General features: G+C 37.2%; 2 protein-coding genes and 1 long non-coding RNA gene across 3 annotated transcripts; 2 read left to right on the top strand and 1 right to left on the bottom strand.

Annotated features, from left to right (window-relative positions):
* Window positions 1-200: 200 nt before the first annotated feature.
* On the top strand, window positions 201-1377 carry LOC149391658 (uncharacterized). The gene is made up of 3 exons (XR_016300077.1): window positions 201-538; window positions 887-992; window positions 1306-1377. It is a non-coding gene; the product is annotated as an uncharacterized LOC149391658 (long non-coding RNA).
* A 1060-nt stretch (window positions 1378-2437) lies between these two features.
* On the top strand, window positions 2438-4025 carry LOC149391659 (uncharacterized). Its single transcript, XM_089620036.1, has 7 exons — window positions 2438-2737; window positions 2816-2908; window positions 2968-3024; window positions 3092-3148; window positions 3215-3259; window positions 3320-3574; window positions 3642-4025. The coding sequence occupies exons 1-7, from the start codon at window positions 2438-2440 to the stop codon at window positions 3879-3881; spliced, it is 1047 nt and encodes a 348-aa protein (XP_089476162.1). The 3' UTR covers window positions 3882-4025.
* LOC149391660 (uncharacterized) lies at window positions 4016-9173 on the bottom strand. Its single transcript, XM_089620037.1, has 7 exons — window positions 8996-9173; window positions 8737-8928; window positions 6483-6723; window positions 6106-6398; window positions 5163-5944; window positions 4717-5039; window positions 4016-4028 (listed from the first exon to the last, which is right to left on the bottom strand). The coding sequence occupies exons 1-7, from the start codon at window positions 9171-9173 to the stop codon at window positions 4016-4018; spliced, it is 2022 nt and encodes a 673-aa protein (XP_089476163.1).
* Between the last annotated feature and the right edge of the window lie 10216 nt (window positions 9174-19389).

Genomic DNA, 19389 nt, shown 5'->3' on the forward strand with positions numbered 1-19389 from the left:
TATATTTCCTTCAAATATATATATACATATATATATATATATATATATATATATATTTATATGTTTTCTTACGTTACGATGCTCTTTGTTTCTATTCTAACCAAATTAAATTCGGAATCAAAATCTGTATGAATTATCTAGGGTTATATAGTTAAATAGCCTTCTACAATTATACAATAGTGGATTTGGCCAACCTTCTGTTAATTTTGGGTTAATGGCCAACCCAATTAATTAACACTTAATAAAGTACCAAAATACCCTGTAAACCGTTCCCGCGCATACGTCCTCCGAATTAATAAATTGCCGCTATATTGAGTGTGATAACTTCTGCGGTTATCGAGACCATCATTACACTTACAATTAATACCAAATATACACGATATCTTCGTTCAGTACAAACGAAAACAGTAACAAGAAATCCCCAAATTAAAACCCAAAGATACGAGACCTCTGAATCAACAAAGCCGAACCTTCTTCCTCACCGAAACTAAAGATTTACATTAGAGACGTTCGAATCATCGAATCGACGGCGAGTAAGGTAATATCCAACCTATTCTTTAAATTTTTGCTATTTCGAACCAAACCCTAACTGTTATCGGACTCCAATGACCGATTAATGAAATGAACTGTGATCCCAGAACTATGATAACATAAAAAGTTAAATAATTTAACGGTGTGAATCTAAATCAAAATTGTGTATTAGTATAAAGCTTGCATGTTATCTAATTAATAAAATCCCGACATATAGAATATATCTTTATATTTTAATTTTGTTAGGAATTAGTTTGAAAAATCTGAAATGTAAAATTGGGCAAAGTAGACAGTTTAAATTCTACATACAAATTTACAGGTAAGGTTTTGATGGTTAATCATGTTTGATGAACAGATTTACGAAAATGACGAAAAAATCTCCAGCAAAGACGAAGCCAAACGCGGCTGAGAAAGATGAAAAAGAAATGAAGTCCTCACGTCGTAAATTAAAGGAACCAAAGGTACGTTCTAACTGTGGTGCTTTACATTGCTGTTTGTCTTTAACGCTGCGCCTATGTACAGTTGAACTAATTAATTAACAAGAGATGTTAGTTAATGATTATCTGTAAATATGTTGTTAATTTAGAACATAGTTTTGTAAATATGTGTAAATATTTTGTTAGGAAATAGATAACAACATATGTAATAAGAAATGTTAATGCAGGTGAATATCTGAATCCATTACCAGTATCTGCTAATAGTCTGGAATAATAGTTATGCACTAGATATTAATAAGATTAAAATATAACACTAACGAATTTAATTGCTTTGTAGATTGGAGAACAGATCATTAAACGAAAAAATTGGGACTTAAAACAACGTATAATAGTCCACTCGTCCTTCAATGTCATTAACAACTTGATGTCAGTACTCAACACTGAGCATCAACGAGATTTATTCAATCAAGGGCCATTTTCTCATTTTCAACATCTTAAAGGAGATGTGTACCCAAAGAAACTAGCCCATTTACTTGTGCTAAGTCAGGTGGAATCTGGGAAAGATGACGAGCTACATTTTAACATAGGAGGAAATAAATTGGTATTCAATGTCTACGACTTCGAAATAATTTCAGGTTTGCTTCTATTTCAATCCTATTAATTTGTATCAAAATAAATATAAATTGTAATACAGTTATTAACATATTTAATGTAACCAATTTACAGGACTAAATTGTGATAACGTACCACGTATTCACAATCAGCTTCAGTCAGACAATCCTCTAAAAGATGAATATTTCAAAGTGGCAGGAACCCAACGAGCACCTTACCTACTTGGAATACTACAAAGCAAATTTGGTGGCAGCGACGAGGAAAAGGTGGCACTTGTCAATTTGGCTATCTTGGAAACCATGATACTGCCTCGTGATCGACAAGCAAAAATTCCAGATGACCATTTAAAAATGGCCATCAACTCTGACTTGTTCAAAACATATCCGTGGGGAACACTTAGCTACAACGCTTTGTGCAGATCCTTAAAGAGATCTAAGAATTATGCTGCGGAAAGAACTGGTTTCAATATCGATGGGTTCTTACATCCGTTAATAGCATGGGCGTATGAAGTCATCCCAGATTTCGAATTCTATGGATACACATCGAAAACAAACGGGTTATGCATACCACGAATACTAAAATGGAATTTTAACTTCAGCCCAGAATATGAGGAACTCCAGAAGAATATAATCAACAATGACCAGGTAAATAACTACTTGTATAAAAGTGTAAATAGGAATTGATATCGTAAATAACTGTTTATTGTTCTAGGTTCGTATTCTGCCACTAGACGCTACAGAGGAAGAAATATCAGAAGGCTATGAAGAGCGCGTAGAAGCTGTCTGTCCAGAAACACAACCTAATCCAGTTGACAAAGGCAAGGCATTGCAAGCAGTTCAACACACTATCAATCTGAAATGCCAAGCCATTCACCAGATGACCTGGAACTTAAATTAGATGATGCTCTCCAATCAATTGAAATCGTGAAGCGTCGAGTGGACGAGGCTCATAACAAATACGACACACTGCTGGAGGTATTCCAGGCGTACATCCAGAAGGACAATAACAAAGCAACAGATAATCCTGAGCAACAGAGAAAGGTAATGTATGTTAATAGGCTGGAAATAGATTATCACCTAACAATCCATTTACAGGTATCAACAGGTTCAACACCAGCTGACCAAACGGGACACCATCATTCTAATGAAAACACACATGTAAGCATTTGCAGGCTCAAGTTCTTATAAAATATATATCTTGTATATTTGTTAATAATTTGACCACATGATTAATAGGAAAGATCACCAATCCCTGATATAACAACACCTGAAGATATAACACACCAAGTTAAAGAGACAACCCCTGTGCAAGTCCCAAAAAAAAAAGAGGTATACATATAACAGAATTATATATTACATTACAATGTTACATAAACATCCATTTACAGGTTCAGGTAGAACATATGGCAGCGAGGCCACATACCCAAGTAACCCAAACAAACATGGTAAAATGTAATTAACTGCAAAGTTCATTAACACCGGAAACTAATAGAATGTGTGGTTTATATGCAGATGCTAAGAAGAAAGTCAGGAAACGTGGAAACAACTAGCTCAGATTCAATTTCCATGGTACATTCCAATAAATTGAATTAACAATATGGAAAACATCCCGTATCTCACATTTATGCTTCGCAGGATATTTCACCACTACTTGGAGATAGAGCAGCTCATTACAGTCCAGTAAGTGTTGAAATGTAATTAACAAGGGATAACATGTAAACTAACATTAACTTATCACAGGACGACATGCAGAAGCTGCAAGCTGATTGGGTATTTACCGTTAATGATGTGTTGAGTAGTTTACCTAACAACTGCGAATTTGAACAGCATTCACAGGTTGTTCAAGAGAAGGATCCTCAGCCTAACGCTGTCCCTGGTCGCGTCTACAAACGCTTGAGAAAAAACGGCCAACCAGTAATCAGACCTGCAGTAAAGAGCGAAATGCCTAGCCAATCATTCCCCAATCAGCCAAAATTTGTGCCTAACCAGTCTAAGGTATATAAGTAACAATAATTGTACTTTTTTGATGAAATGCAATTGCTAAATTTCCGAAATTTCACAGGAATCCATTGCTCAACCTCAATCCAAAAAGACTTCACCAAAAGTCCAACTACAACAACAAATACCTACAAGACCAAAAAGAACATGTAGGAAATCAGTCTTTACAACATCTCCATACATCATTGAGACCAAAAAGAAGAGGAACGCAGACGAGAAATCAGTTGAAGACAACAGTGATCCCATCGCAGAAGATACCAATGATGATCCCCCTAGTCAACCATCATTTGACCTAGGAGTATAGTTTATTAACTGTTTAAATATCATAGCAAATGCACTAAAAGTATTTTGAGATGTATTTTGTGTGCTTCAGCACTGTAATCAACTTGAAACAGCTTATGGTTAAAGATTGCATTTTTTGTTAATGTTGACACCAAGTTACCATATACTCCTGTCATATCACGTTTCAACATAGAACTGTTAAGTAAATAGGATGTTATATGTAATAGGCGCTTAACAAGCCATAACAATGACATTAAAAGTAGTTCTAATTTCACAGTTATAATGACTTAATAAATATTTACGAATTAAGATTGTCAGTAAGTTAATTGATAAGCATATTGAAGCTTATGGTTAATGACAACTTTAGTGTTATGTTTAACCAATTTATCATATATTCATCATCTCACGTATCAACAAAGAACTGTAAAGTAAATAGGATGTAAGTATTATAAACTGGAAGTTTACGAAGCATAACATCGAATTTGAAAAAAAATTCTAATTTAACAGTTATATGGACAAAATATATTGTTTACGATTTACAAAGTCATAACGTTAATTGATAACAATTTACAGCCATTATAATATGTTGCTGACCCAAGTACTCGTGGTCTGAATATAACAATTCCATGATTAAAAAGAACTAAACATCAATTACAGACTGAAATGTAAAAAAAAAACCTACACACCCTTATTTCTAGCTAGTGTATTTACTTGCACAACATTCAAATATACACATAATCCAAAGATAATACAAATACATACACTAAATATGGCAACCCCTTTTGTTATGACCAATCTGCCCACATTTGCCACAACGATGCTTAAATGGATGAACTCTTTCATGCTTCGAGCGATACCTCTTCTCTTTCGGACGCCCAGCTTGACGTTTTTGTATAGGAGGCTTGATAATTGGAGCATCAACAGGAATCTCCCAGTCACCTTCATGAGAAATTGGAAACACATCTTTCTCATACGTCGCTGCAAAATATTCTTGGGTATAGTAACTTGGAACAAAATCAATGGGTCGTAAATTTTTACGATATAAGGAAGCACACGCATGAGAGCACGGAAAATCTTCAAGTTGCCAATAACAACATGTGCAGGTCTTCAGATAAACATTTACAACACGCCGTATAGCCCCGTCAACAACTTCAAACTCATTGTCGTTAATGGCATTAACCTGTAATATGTAGTGTAAATGGGTTGTTAATTAATTGTGACTCAAGAATATACTAAATAAAGGACTGTAAATGGCTTGTTAATAAACATTTAATTTACATAAACAGATTGTGTGCATACTTACATTCATTGATCTGGCAGCTTCAAGCGATTCATATAGCATCCTGAAACCTTCACTAGTCAGACCTGACTGCATCTTTGGAATTAACTCCCTCTTCTTGTTAATCCAATTCTGTATTAAACTTCTATAACTCAAGACAAGACAAGCAACCGGCCAACCTCTAGCTTCTCTTAGAACAGCATTCAAACACTCGGATATGTTTGTGGTCATGACATTAAACCTTCTTCCGGGGAATTTACTCCGAGCCCACAACTGAGGATTGGCTTTGAGAAGATATTTTTTTATATTTATTTTGTTGTTAGAGAGAATATTGAGCCAATATTCAAACTCTCTAACAGTATATGCTTTAGCACATCTATAAAAAAGAGGCTGGATATAAGTTTTCCCATACTTTGCCTTCACATTACCCCAAAGATGCTGCATGCATATAGCAAAATTGGCTTCCGGAAACACCGTGTTAACAGCCTTCTGAATTGACTTGTGCCTATCCGATACAAACACCATATCTTTTCTAACACCATACACAACTCGAAGGTGATTCATAAACCAAAGCCAAGATATGTCATTTTCAGAATCCACTATACTAAAAGCTAACGGAAATAAATGATTGTCACCATCTTGAGCCGTTGCTAATAGCAAAGTACCATAAGATTTTCCTTTCAAAAAAGTGCCATCCACCGATATAACAGGACGACAATATTGAAACCCATGAATCGAGGCGCCAAATGCAAGGAAAAATGACTTAAAAGTACCATCATATTCAGTATCAGTAACAGTATATGACCCTGAAATACCAATTTGATTCATTAATAACAGTATATAATAAGTAACTAATGCATATGATAATTACTCGAAGTTAATGAACTGTAAATGACAGGTACATTAACAATTACTGATAAGTAATAAACATTTGAAATTAATTAACAAGAGCTTACAGAGTATCTACCTGGGTTTTTCTCCCTGATCATTCCACCAACAAGAGGTAAATGACTGTATGACTCTTCAAAATCACCGCGAAGATCCCTCAAAGACTCTTTACGACCCTTCCATGCTCTATAATATGTAACCTCCACATTAAATCTCGACCTCATTATTTCTGCAACACCAGATGGCGTAATCTGATTTGCCAATGGACCCCTAAAATCATCTTTAACACACTTGCTAATAAGTACAGCAGAAGCATGTTTATTCTTGTGAATAATAGACTGACCATAGCACGTATGTTCTTTAACAAATAACCTGATAACCCACAGTCCAGAATTCTTGCAAAACGACGCATTCAACTTCCAAGAACACGTATCTTTCGCACATCCAATACAATACCGAGTTTTACTTGATCTAAACACCTTGAATTCAAAATTTTTGCGAATAGCGATCATTCCAATAGCCGTCTGAAGAACTTCTTTGCTTCTAAATACATTATTAACATCGATTTCAAAATTCATTGGAAAATTCTTCAAATCAGGATCATCGTACAATACTATCTCTGGAGAAGTCAATTCTTCACTACGACTAGCCAACAACTCTGTCATAGATTGATGGCATTGTTGCTCGAATAAATTAACTGAAACAAGAAAAATTAATACAGCATAAACACTACAGTAAACGCAAAAAAAAAAAATTAGTCATGATAAATGTTTACCAGACTGCAGAAACGAAGATGAAGATCCCCCCTCCATGCTTATCCTCGAATATTGAAAAAAGAAATAAACTGGCGTCGTTTGTCTGTTTAAGGCAACTTTGTTTTCTAAAAATTTAAAAATAAATGAGCGGTCACATGACTGCAATATTTTCGCTCTTTAAAAACCAAATAAAGTCTGTAAATGCTAAACATGTACTTCGCGCAGGAAATCCACATCCACCAGAATATTAAAAATACTCAATAACTTCTCGCAAGATTTTCTCAACCCAAATCCAAATATTTCGGGGAGGAATAACTGCTACACGATTCAGTTAACCAAATTTAAAAAAATAAGCAACTTAATTTCGGGAAATAATAACTGCTGCACAATTCAGTTTCATTTTTAAAATTTAAAAAACTTCCGCCATTGCTGTTGAAATAATAAATAAGGGCAAAACAGTAACACAAAAACAGTTATGTCTTGCCACGTGGGCGCAATGGCCATTTACAAACAATTAACTAAACCATGGCTAAAACACAATAGCCCACGTTGGACAGGCTTATCTGGCCAATTTAAATTATACATCTACAAATCTCTCAAACAATATTTTAATTCGAGTTTGAATGAGAGAGAGAGAGAATTGAATAGGAAGTATGAGCATAAAAAATTACATAGTCCAACTCCAAAAAACCATGTCACTAATAATCAAAATCCAATTATTAATTAGCAGCCATTAAAAGTTAAATCTAGATGCCAAATTCATCAGAACCGCACACGTCAGCCCTTCTTGATATTGTGTGAATTGAAAACGGTGTTGTACGGCAAATAGATTGAGCCAAAACCAGACTCTTTGATCTGGCGCGGAACGAGAAGAGGGAAGTTTTCGGTCAAGAGTTCTTAAACGAGGAAAGATTTGGCGAGGAAGATCTGGAAATCAGATATCCGTTTCAGGTGGAGATTCATGTTATGGAAGGTGACACAAGACAAGACTGCTTGAAAACAGGGGAAACCTGGCTTTACGGGTTGCGTGTTGTGTAGAAGGGACGACCCAGAATCGGTGGACCACTCTACTAAAAGGGTCGACTGATAGAGAATTATTTGAACCAATCCCGATCGACCATGCCGAAGATCCTATGCCTCCAGTCCATTCAATTGCTGAATAGGTGGAACGGCACTGTCAGGACTTCAAGACCTGTCGTTCTTTCACCAAGGTGGCAGAAGTGGCAATTTGCTTGATTTTGAGAAATCTCTAGTTTTATATATTTCACTTTCCATATACGGTGCAGTATTAATTAACTCATGTCGTGTTGGGGTGAAGAAGAAGAAGAAAAAAAGTGGTTAAACAAAGAACATTATTTATTAATAAATCCGAAAGGACATATATAGTACTGTAGTAGTACAAAATGAAAATGTAAGAAGACATATATTATAAGAGAACATATATGAACACATCTTATTTAGGTGGTCATATAGAAACTAGAGTTGGTGATAGAAAAGGTAATATTGGTCCAAACGTACCTGTTAGGTCAGATTTTTCCGAAGCCAAAAAAAAAAAAAACAATTGGGCCTCATACAACAAAAATCAATCGGAAAAAAAAAAAATCCTGATGGCTACCTCTCTTCTCGCCTGGGTTGAATACAAACACACGACAAAGTAAAAAAAAAAAAAAAAAAAGACCTTCCTCTCTCGTGAATCCATCTACACGGTCAGACCAAAAAGAAAGAGAAAAAATCTCTTCCGTGACATTCATTAGTTGGTCATGAGATGAGCACAAAAAAAAAAAAAAAAAAAAAAAAAAAAAAGAGATGGAAGAAGATTATTCTTCCACATGTTCAGAATACACACAAAAGCAAATGAGGAGTGCGTTCAACCTTTGACGGAACACCACCGCGAATCTTCTCTGACTCTCTTCTTTCCGCTGTAATGATGTTCCTCCAACGTCGACTCGCGTTACCAACGCGGACCAGCTCCTCGCTAGAGAACTGGAAGGTAGCAAAGACCCTCACAAGCGACCCAAGGACTCTTGCCCCACTTCGCCAAAGACCCAAGGCCGGCGACCCTTCGGTGCCGCAAACTCTTTCGACAGACCCCTCGGCGAGGCGATGAGGCCCGAACCACGAGACGGAATCCCCGACGGACCACTCAGCTATGCGACAAGGTCCAAACCACGAGACGGAGTCTCCGACGGATCACTCGGCAAGGCGACGAGTCACGAGACAGAGTCTCTGGTGGACCGCTCGGCGACGTGACGAGCCACGAGATGGAGTCCACGATGGACCATTCAGCGAGGCGACGAGTCACGAGACGGAGTCTCCGACGGATCACTTGACGAGGCGACAAGCCACGCGATGGACCACTCAGCGAGGCAACGGGCCACGAGACGGAATCCATGATGGACCACTCGGCGAGAAAAACGAGTCAAGAGTTGGAGTCTCCGACGGACCACTCGACGAGGCGACGAGCCTCGAGACAAGGGAGTCTCAAACGAACCACTCGGCGAGGCGACGAGCCTCGAGATGGAGTCCACGGAGGATCACTTGGGAAGCGACGAGCCATGGGACGGAGTCTCTGATGGACCACTCGATAAGGCGACGAGCTACGAGACGGAGTCCACGACGGACCACTTGGCGAGGCCACGAAACACGAGTTGGAGTCTCCGACGGACCACTCGACGAGGCGACGAGCCACGAGATGAAGTCCGAAGAACACCCTCGACAAGACGGAAAAACCCACGAGACGTAACGACGAAGGCAACGAGTACATGGGCGAGATAGAATAGATCATAAAGCACAACGACTCCAGGACAGACATCTCGGCGAGCCACGACAAGTCCTTGGTTGGCGAGCCACGACGAGTGCTCCGTCATGGAAACCAAAAACAAAAGAAGAATAATCTACTTTCATTCAATCTAGAACAAGAGAAGAAACATCCACTCTCTCTCAAATAGTTTTACTCACAAATAAAGGTAAATCAAGCCAAATTATATTCTCTCTATAAAAGTGTTGAAGAGCTTGAAAAATCAATTCACATGTTCTTAACTTAATAACAGAAATATTTCACTATCACATTCAAATTCTTTTTGGGTTCTGTGTCCAAAACACGATTTAAAATTTCCTCAAAAGCTCTCAAACGCTCTGGGCCTTGTCCTATATTTTCTTGAGCCTTTTGAAATCTCGAAGAGTGATTTTGTGCCCATTTAAAACTAGACACATGATCATTAGTATGTATCTAACATTTGTGGTAGTTTGTGTCGTGTCTCTATTTAACATGTACATCGTATTTCCTTTTCAGTCAAGTTAAATGGAACTCATCCCCATAAAAGATTATGAATGAATCTATATATTCTCAGTTAGCTTCAGGTTAAATTATTGTTAAATATATAACATATGATTCTTTACGTGAAAGTCGGAAAAGATTAATTTTATTCACTGCTAGAAAACGGTTTATCAACTTCGGCCGAAAGTTGTAGTCTGTCATCTACGACTACGGTTTTTTCCACATTTTTCACAGACAAAGAATTCGATTTACATTCTCATAAATCGCTTGACAATAACTCAAGAAAGATTTCACACCATTAACATACGGTTTTGTACCTCTATGTAAAGTCATTCATGACTTGTCTATTTGATAAGACTATAAAAAAAATTATATCAAACCCAATAACTTAACAAAATGTATACTAAACCACAAATGACACACTTGTTGACACTCAAATAAAAAAACTCCATCGAACAAACACAATCAAAGATTTAATAATCAAACCACGAATTCAAAAAAGGACAAACTTTACTCTATATTTGATCTTTCCAAAAAGGAAAAAAAAACATTTTTTATACGATAGAGGGCGTTTTAATATAAACGCCTTTAAAGCATACCATGCTGGACCTACCACTATCATCGTTCCGTATTTTATACCTTATTTCAAACCATATAACTTAGAAATATTCACAAATTTGAGCTAAAGCCTATCCAAATCAACAATCTAAACACAAAGTGATCAATACAAATCTAAATAAACTATCATAACAATGCAACAATCAAACAAATGAAAAGTAACATAAAAACCGAAAAAGATTTACCTCGAGATGGTCGGCCAAGTAAGAACGGGGTCGGAGAGTATGAACACATCAAAATCATACTAATAAAAATCGCTATAAAACAATAAAAAAAAATAACTTAGTGAAATTAACTAACGCTGTTAAGATGGTTGTTCAAGTTATAGGTTAAGCAACTTGTAGAACAACTGATTGTTTTAACAGACTAGATGCAATGCTATGGAAACAAAACAATCAAACAGAAAGCAGTAAAGGACACAGAGAAATTGAAAACCCTGTTTGGTATAACAACCTACTCAGGGGGACTGTGACGTCCGTGTAAAAGTAATCCACTATCTCAATCAACCACGATTATAGGAATATTAAGTTAGACAAAACTCCTCTTTGCTATTATCGATCTTCAATGGTTATCTCCAGTGAGTATGAATTCAAGCCCGCTTTGAACCAGAGATTCCTCTCTCTGTTTTACCCCGATCTTGCACCGAAGATCAATAGCACACTTATGCGACACACGATCTCAAGCTTAGTATGACGATACAAAAGCTCTGAGTTAATCAATGCATGTTATCGATGAAGTTCTCTGGGATGAGAAGACACGTAAAGAAATTACGACTTCGTAACTAGCGAAACAGTCGAAGAACCTCGTTGGCCAAAGATACAAACCCTAGGTGAATTTATATATTGTCAGGTTCTGAATTCCTACGCAGAAATAATATCAACGAATCCCTGAAGATCCGTGATGACATCTCCAAGTAAATCGGGTAACTAACCAACATAGTAGTTACATGATTTTCGCGTAAAAAAATACGCAACTTCCCTGACTGCATGTTGCAGAGGTTGCTTGAACAACTTGTAGACATGCCGACTTGAACAACTCTGTTACAATTTATTTTGCCAAATAAATTATGTCATATATACAAAAATAACAACACTTAGAATACAAATACCCCTAATTATTTTGGGCATATATAAGAACATAAAACGCAAGTTACAAATCCTAACTTGGGTTGGAGGTAATGTTAGAGGCTGAAACACAAGAATCCAACCCTTTAAAATGGTTCAAAATCCATAATATCACCTACACAAACAAGAAATTTCATAAATTTTGAAAATATTTGAAAGTCTGCCCACTTCTTCATTCGTTTGCTGGCTTTGTGAAGATAAGCTCGTGCCACTTCGGCCTGTTCATGCCAAGCTTTAGCGAACTTGAATGCGGTCGGGTTCTTTCCTTCGTATCTTGTCACCAGGGAAAGTGGCGTCATTGGTTGTTGCCCCGTAATGAGTTCAAATGGACTCTTGTTTGTGGCTTCACTTCGTTGCAAATTGTAGGAAAGCTGCGCTACGTCCAAGAGTTTCGCCCAGTCCTGTTGGTAGAGCTCCAAGAGTTTATTTGTTCTCTTTGTTTGCCCGTCTGTGGATGAAAGCTTGTGGAAATGTTGAGGTTGGACCCGAGTAGCCTAAATAATTTCGTCCAGAAACGTCCCGTGAATCGTGGGTCTCGGTCGCTCGCTGTGGTTGGCGTGGTAAAGTATGGTCGATGGCGATGGAGGAGGGCTGAGAAGGTGGAGGATGTCAATGGAGTTAAAAACTTTTGAAGGCGCTTCTATATAAACACAGTAAAAGTTTGACACTCCACGTGCCATGTTTTTATTCGATCAAAACTATAAACGCCGTTTCTATATAAACACCGTGTATAGTTCTACTAACACGCCCGCGTGGCGCCGTCTGATTGGTCTAAAAGAAAAGATTGCGGTTATATGTAAATGCCTTCTCTTATTTTCTATGGCACTCGTCAGAAAGGTCCACGTGAATCCTTCCGATTCGTCGCTTTTTTATAAAAATGCCTTTAGTGCTATTTTTTTCATCAAACGCCGTCAAAAGAAATGTTGTGAAAGACATATTTTCTAGTAGTGCGTGAAAGAGGTATTTGATCCGGTCATTGTGAGGTACTGTAATGACCCTATTGTGTTTCTGTCAAGAGATTAACGCATGGTCAAATTATGTCATCTTTCTGCAGCTTGTGGCTCGGACACATGGGTGTTGGACTTGCTTTTGACTCCATCATATTGATCTTTTGGAGTAGATCTTTGTTATAAGTTTTTTTTTATGTATGTATTGAATCTGTGAAAGATGATTTTGGTCTCAGATTTGGTTTTGAGTGGAAAGATCCAAGTAAAACGAGTAAATTCATCATGTACATAATATTTGTAACCATCAACATAAAAGGGCTCCAAATGTCAGAGTGAATCAAATAAAAAGCATTGTTGATTTGAATTTCTACAACAGCAAAGTTGAATTGATGAATATTGCCAATAGCACAATTTGAACAAAACTTTAGTTTGGACACAGAAACATGACTTTTTCAGAGTTTAGAATATAATTGAGTACATCTTTTGATTTGTGTCCTAGGCGACTATGCCACACATTAAAATCAGTTGTGATGGCATTATTAGAGAGTGCTATAAACATTTGACTCAATACAATAATCTAGATTGTTTTACTAACCCATTAAAAACAAATTGCCATTCGGAGATGCAACAAGAGCTTGAAATCTTGGTTGGAGAAGATGTGAAAGTTAGGACGAGTCCATCTCTAGGAGCTACTACTACACATCCTTCGTGACCTTGACCATGATAAGACAATGATAATGAAAGAATTAAATTAGGATGTTGTTATCTTTGGTAAATTGAGATATGCTAATACGGTTGTTAGTTATACTAGGGACATGAAGGATATTTCTCAAATGCAGGTTACCATTATCACTCTTTAAAGAAGAATCACTAATATGTAAATTAGGCAGTGAGAACCATTACCTACAATGAGTTTGTTCTTACCCTTATAGTCAAAGCTTTTATTGATGTTGGCCACATCTGACGTGACGTGATGCGTAGCTCCACTCATTTGGTGTTGCAACTGTAAAGGCTTGAGCTCCATGTTGTTGTTGATGTGACGATCCATTTGCTTGCTGTTGAGGCAAGCTCTTATTTGATAGTGAGTGGCCAGAGAATTGTCGTCGAATATGTGGAAGAATTTGTTGAGCAAATGTCCAACTCTGCGCAGAGTTGACCTATTAGCATGTTGTTGCTATTGTTTTAGTTATGGCCTCCTAATTTTCCTCGTCCGCGTCTACATCCACGACGGCCATTGTTGCCTCGACCTCCTTGAATCACCAGATTGGCCATTGGTGCAGACAGAGGATCTGCTATGTTGACGGCGTTGATCACCTCAAGTCTCATCTCATATGATTGCAACGCAAATTGTATCTTAGGGAGGGTGAGGTCATAAGATCTGCTAGTGAGATTTACCACTATACCGATTCATACTCTGATCCTAGTCTGCCCAAGATTTAGAGTACTAGATCATCGTCTTTGATTGTAGATCCGACTAGACTTAGGTCATCTCTACTCGTCTTCATCTTGATGACGTATTCATCGATGCCAGGGTTTCCTTTCTTCATGGTTTGACGAGCAAGATGAAGTTGTAGGACTCTGGCTTTTGAGATCGTCTCTGGAAGTGAAATTGACATTGTTAAGTGAAATTTTTTCTATTTTATGACATGTTCTCCGACTCGTCTCTACATATTACATTGTCCACTAGACACACCACGCCGGTGATTATTTATATCGTTATGCAAAAAAAAAAAAGCAAAAAAAAAAAGAAAAAAAAAATCTGAAAAAAAAAAAGAAAAAAAAGAAGAGTGTTTATTTATGTCAAATTTTTTCTATTTTGGCGTGGTGTTCTATGTTTTTGTTTTAGAGACTTGTCGCTTGTCGTGAGTTGAAGTTTGGGGTGGGGGGGGGGGGGGGGGGGGAACACGGGAAATAAAAGACTAAGGAAAACGTTCATGTTAGGCGAAATTTGATGCCAAGAACGTGGGGATGAGTGAATGAGTTTTGTATGAGGGTTGTGATTTTGGTGAGAGATTTGAGTCGCTAAGGTCGATGTTTGAGCCACTAAAAATTCCATTCAATACCTTTGACCCTAGCCTAAAACATTACAAGCCTTAAAGACCTATTGACGAGCTAGAAATGACATGTGCGCATTAGTGGAGATCAAGGGTGAAGAGAAGGCTTATGGTGTGTCGAATCGAATAAACTATCACTCAAAGAATCGATTCTTGTGGTCGCATATTAGGATTGGGAAAGGCTACGAGACTTGGGAATCGAAAGCTAATCGAGACAGAATAACATTGCAAACGGCTTGAGCTAACACGAACTTGTATGGATTCTTTTACATTTGGTAGTTGACTTAGAGTTTAAAACCATGGTTTTCTGTGTAGATGTAAGTCTAAAGGTTTAAAATTGAGACAAATATGAGTAAGTTATTTTACTTAAAGTATTGAGATTTACCAATTTAGTGTAGGTAACTTCCTTCGTGTGTTTTATTTTGTGTTATTTGTTTTGTTGCTTGAGGACAAGCAACAATTTAAGTTTGGGGGTATTTGATAGGTGCGTTAATAACGCGGAAAACTCCTATTTTCCCGACTAAATCCGAGCTTGTTCTCGAGTATTTGTGATGTTTTAGTGTGTTTTTGAGAGACTTGTAGGTTTTAGAGGCCAATGAGGTATTAAGGAGGTTAGTAGAGCATCACGTGAAGTAACGGAGCCATTTTGAGAAGATTCGAAGACTTTTCGCCAAGTTAGAGCAAAGAAGAAATATAGCGTCCTCTTGTGAACAATTCTGAGAGTTTAAATTAAACATTTTGGATGATCCAATTTCATGATTGGATAGAGCTCTCTCTTAGCTTTCCAACGCATATTTATTTGCAAGAATCGGACATCGGAGCTAGGAGTTATGGCCGTTACAAAATCGGTGCGCGCAGGAAAAAAAAGTGCGCGGCGCGACCCCCTAGTGGGTCGCGCCGCGAGATTCCGAAAATCGCCGAAATCGATCTCCGAGCATGAAGCGCGGAACTCGAGGTCTTCCGGGATGTCAACCTCGCGGCGCGACCCTAGAACTGCACGCCGCGAGGTCCGCCGAGACAAAAAAAGAGGAAACGCTGATTTGGAGTCGATCTGAACCGTTGGATCACTTTTAATTACCCAATCTGCTCCGAAAATTAAGAGAAACTCAAGGATTTTGACCTAGGCCTATAAATACAGCTCTCAATCTCTTGTTTATGACTTTTGGTACTTTTTCATTGTTTTTCTTAGTGTTTGGGAGAGATAGAGAGGAAGAGGAGAGTCGTTCTTCATCAATTCGCGCCAATTACAGTTTTCTTCTTCTCTTTTACTCTTGAACTCCCGTATTTTAATTTTCAATTTAGATTTCAATTATGGTTTCTTCTTCTTTTTCTTTTATTTTATTTTTGTTTTCTCGCTACGCCATGAACTAATTCCATTAAGGACTATAGCGTAGCGGGTTTAGGATACGGTTATGGATGTGATTTAATATATTGAAATTCAATTTCCATTCTCTATTGCTTTGCTTAATTCAAATCCGTTTTTAATGCTTGATCGAGATTAGCTACCTTGTTCATGATTTTATACTTCAACTTGATGCTTGAGAAAGATTAGGTTGTTAGTGTTTTGGTTTGAATTACTATGATGCATGCCTATGCTAGAGATAGTTAGGTTGCCATAGAATCGCGTGAATACTCTTGAAATTAATGCATGCCATTGTTAGGGATTGAGATCGAGATAAGATTTTCCTAATTTTGACATAGGTTGTTAGATGCTCGAGAGAGATTTAGCAATATTATTCTGTGAGTATGGTTAGCAAAGAGTAGTGAGTTGATTATTGATTGTGCGTAAAATTCGTGTATCCAAACCGTTGAATAAACCCGTGAAGCCTTGGTCCTTAGCCTCTCTTTCTGCTTACAACTTTTATTTGAGTATTTTGTTATTTATTTGCGTTAGAACTTGTCAACAATTTGTGACATCTTTCCATCTCATCTTTAGTTCAATTCGTGCTAGTTGATTTGTTTGTTAATTAAGCTTGTTCCTCGTGGGATCGACACTCGTACTTAATTCACTATATACTTGAGCGACACGTGCACTTGCGCGCGTAAAAATCGCAACAATCGGCGAAGGTGAGGCACCGATTGACGCGGCCAAGCCTTCCTTCCGAGAAAGACACGAATAGCTAGCATAGAAGAAATTGATCGTGCCTGAGCCAGAGGATGTGCTCTGGATTTGGCGTTTGACTTGCGACTCCATCAGAATTGGTCGATCTGTTGAATTGAGCTGGAATCAAAACTTTTCCTTGAAGAAAGCCGTCCAATCCTTGCGCGCAAATCGTTGAGAGGACTTAGAGAACTCCGGAATAGGAAGTTGTTCCAATCGAGCTTAAAGCTCAAGGATTGATATGACGAGCAAAACCTATCATGACTAATCAGCGTGGTATCGAGCGTTGTCGAAGATGACTGCGTGTTCGCCGAAAACGCTATTGTTGAGCGAAGCGAAGATATAGAGAAGAAACCAGAGAGAGAGAGAATCTATGGAAAAAGATCAGATGAATTCGAAACGATCAATTTGAACTGATTTTGACTAACGGTATTCGTCTCTCAACTGTTTGATATAAATATAATGTGCTTAATCAATATCAGTTCGTTTACAAATTTACAACTTCCAATTGACAATACGTTCCAAGTTTTTTAGCTATGACGATGACATGTCAGCTTAGTTATATCTACATACATTCAATAGAAAGGTATCAACAATCTTCTAGTTTGTGTTGTGTCTTTATTTAACATGTACGTACACATGCATGCTTACGAATTTGACCAATACTCAATGGACCAGTGCATTAATAATTCATTTACTGCTACGTCATTAAATGGAGATGTATTACGAATCTGATCAATGATGAATATACCACTGCATCAATAATTCATTCACTGCAGGCCTTGTCCTGTTGCTGATTATAGAAAAATGACATGTTTCCGTACAAAGAAAAAAAAAAAACAGGAAAACGACATGTTCACAAATCCACCGATTTTTAATTATTAGCCAATTGTCACGAAATGATCGAATTACAGGGCATTGCTCTCATTTCAATATCACCAACCGACATAGTTTTTGTTTGCTTTTGTAGCAATTGATCAGGGCATTCTTTTGTAGATATCTGATGGATGAATCTCTTCCCCAATACGTACCTCTTCTGTTGCTTTGTTGCAGTTTGGAACCTTTTTATTTCTTGTTGTTCTTAACTTTTTTTTTTTTATGAGTTTTAACGTTTAACTAATGAAACACGAATGTTATGATTAATTTTATAATTTGATTAAGAATACTAGATTATTATTATTATTATTATTATTATTATTATTATTATTATTATTATTATTATTATTATTATTATTATTATTATTATTATTATTATTATTATGTTTTCGATTCAAGCATGATTTGAATCTTACCACTCACAATTTTGTACTTCACAATAGAACTCTTCTCTTTTTTCTTCTTTCTTTAGCATTGATGGGTTTAAGTAGCATATTGTTATTTGTTGGTATGTTGCATGCAACAATTAATTTATTCTCGATTTACGTGAGTTTGATTATGGCGCTGACTCAGTTACTAATTTTAAGCTTTAATTGGCAATTAATGGACAAAAAGGCTTAAAAGTATTATCGTCTTTTTGCGTCTATTAATAAAATCTGATTGTTAACTTTTTTATGAGTTTTAACGTTTAACTAATGAAACACGAATGTTATGATTAATTTTATAATTTGATTAAGAATACTAGATTATTATTATTATTATTATTATTATTATTATTATTATATATTTATGTTTTCTATTCAAGCATGATTTGAATCTTACCACTCACAATTTTGCATCAATAATTCATTCACTGCAGCCCTTCGTCGGATATATATTGTGAATTGGAAAACGGTGCTGCAAATAGGTCCCATACAACAAATCACCCTTGGTAAATATCAATTAACCTAGCTATGTCGTGTTGTGATGAAGTAGAAGAAAAAAAAATATTATTTTATTAATAGATCCGAAAGGACAGGATGACTGTAGTGACTAGTACAAAATGAAAGACGACAAAATAAGAGAACATGATCATATCTTATTTCGGTCATAAAGAAACTAGAGTTTGGTGATACAAAAGGGGATAGTACCCTAACTCTGACCATGATAGTTCATTGAGTTCTCCGTTCACACACGAAAAGACAAGGAACTGAACAAGAAAGGTAAATAGCACACGGGTAGTGGCTCCCTCTCACACGGAAAGAAGATCCCACAATTATTTAAGATGATTATTATTATCGTAACATAGCATGGAATCATGCATATTACATAGGTAACATAATTGGTTGATCACGAAGAGCATATTCTGGCACACACCTTCCGTTACCGTCGTAGGAAGAGCACACGTTAGGGTAGCAACATGGACTAGTCATGAGGTTGCAGCCATGGCCTTGTGGGAAACAAACCGCTTGGCGTTCACACGAGCCACCAATTCCAGCGCCAGCACAATACAGCCCTTCACAGCATATCTTGGCCTGCGTCACCGTGCAGTACTCAGTCGGAATTCTGCAGCGGTTCGGACTGGGAGTAATGAACGTGTAGCCGCGCCCACAACTCGCCGGTGAGACCAAT

This window comes from Urtica dioica, chromosome 7 (genome assembly GCF_054948205.1).
Source record: "Urtica dioica subsp. dioica isolate 48M chromosome 7, U.dioica_male_clone48M_v1_H2, whole genome shotgun sequence".
Lineage (NCBI taxonomy): Eukaryota > Viridiplantae > Streptophyta > Magnoliopsida > Rosales > Urticaceae > Urtica > Urtica dioica.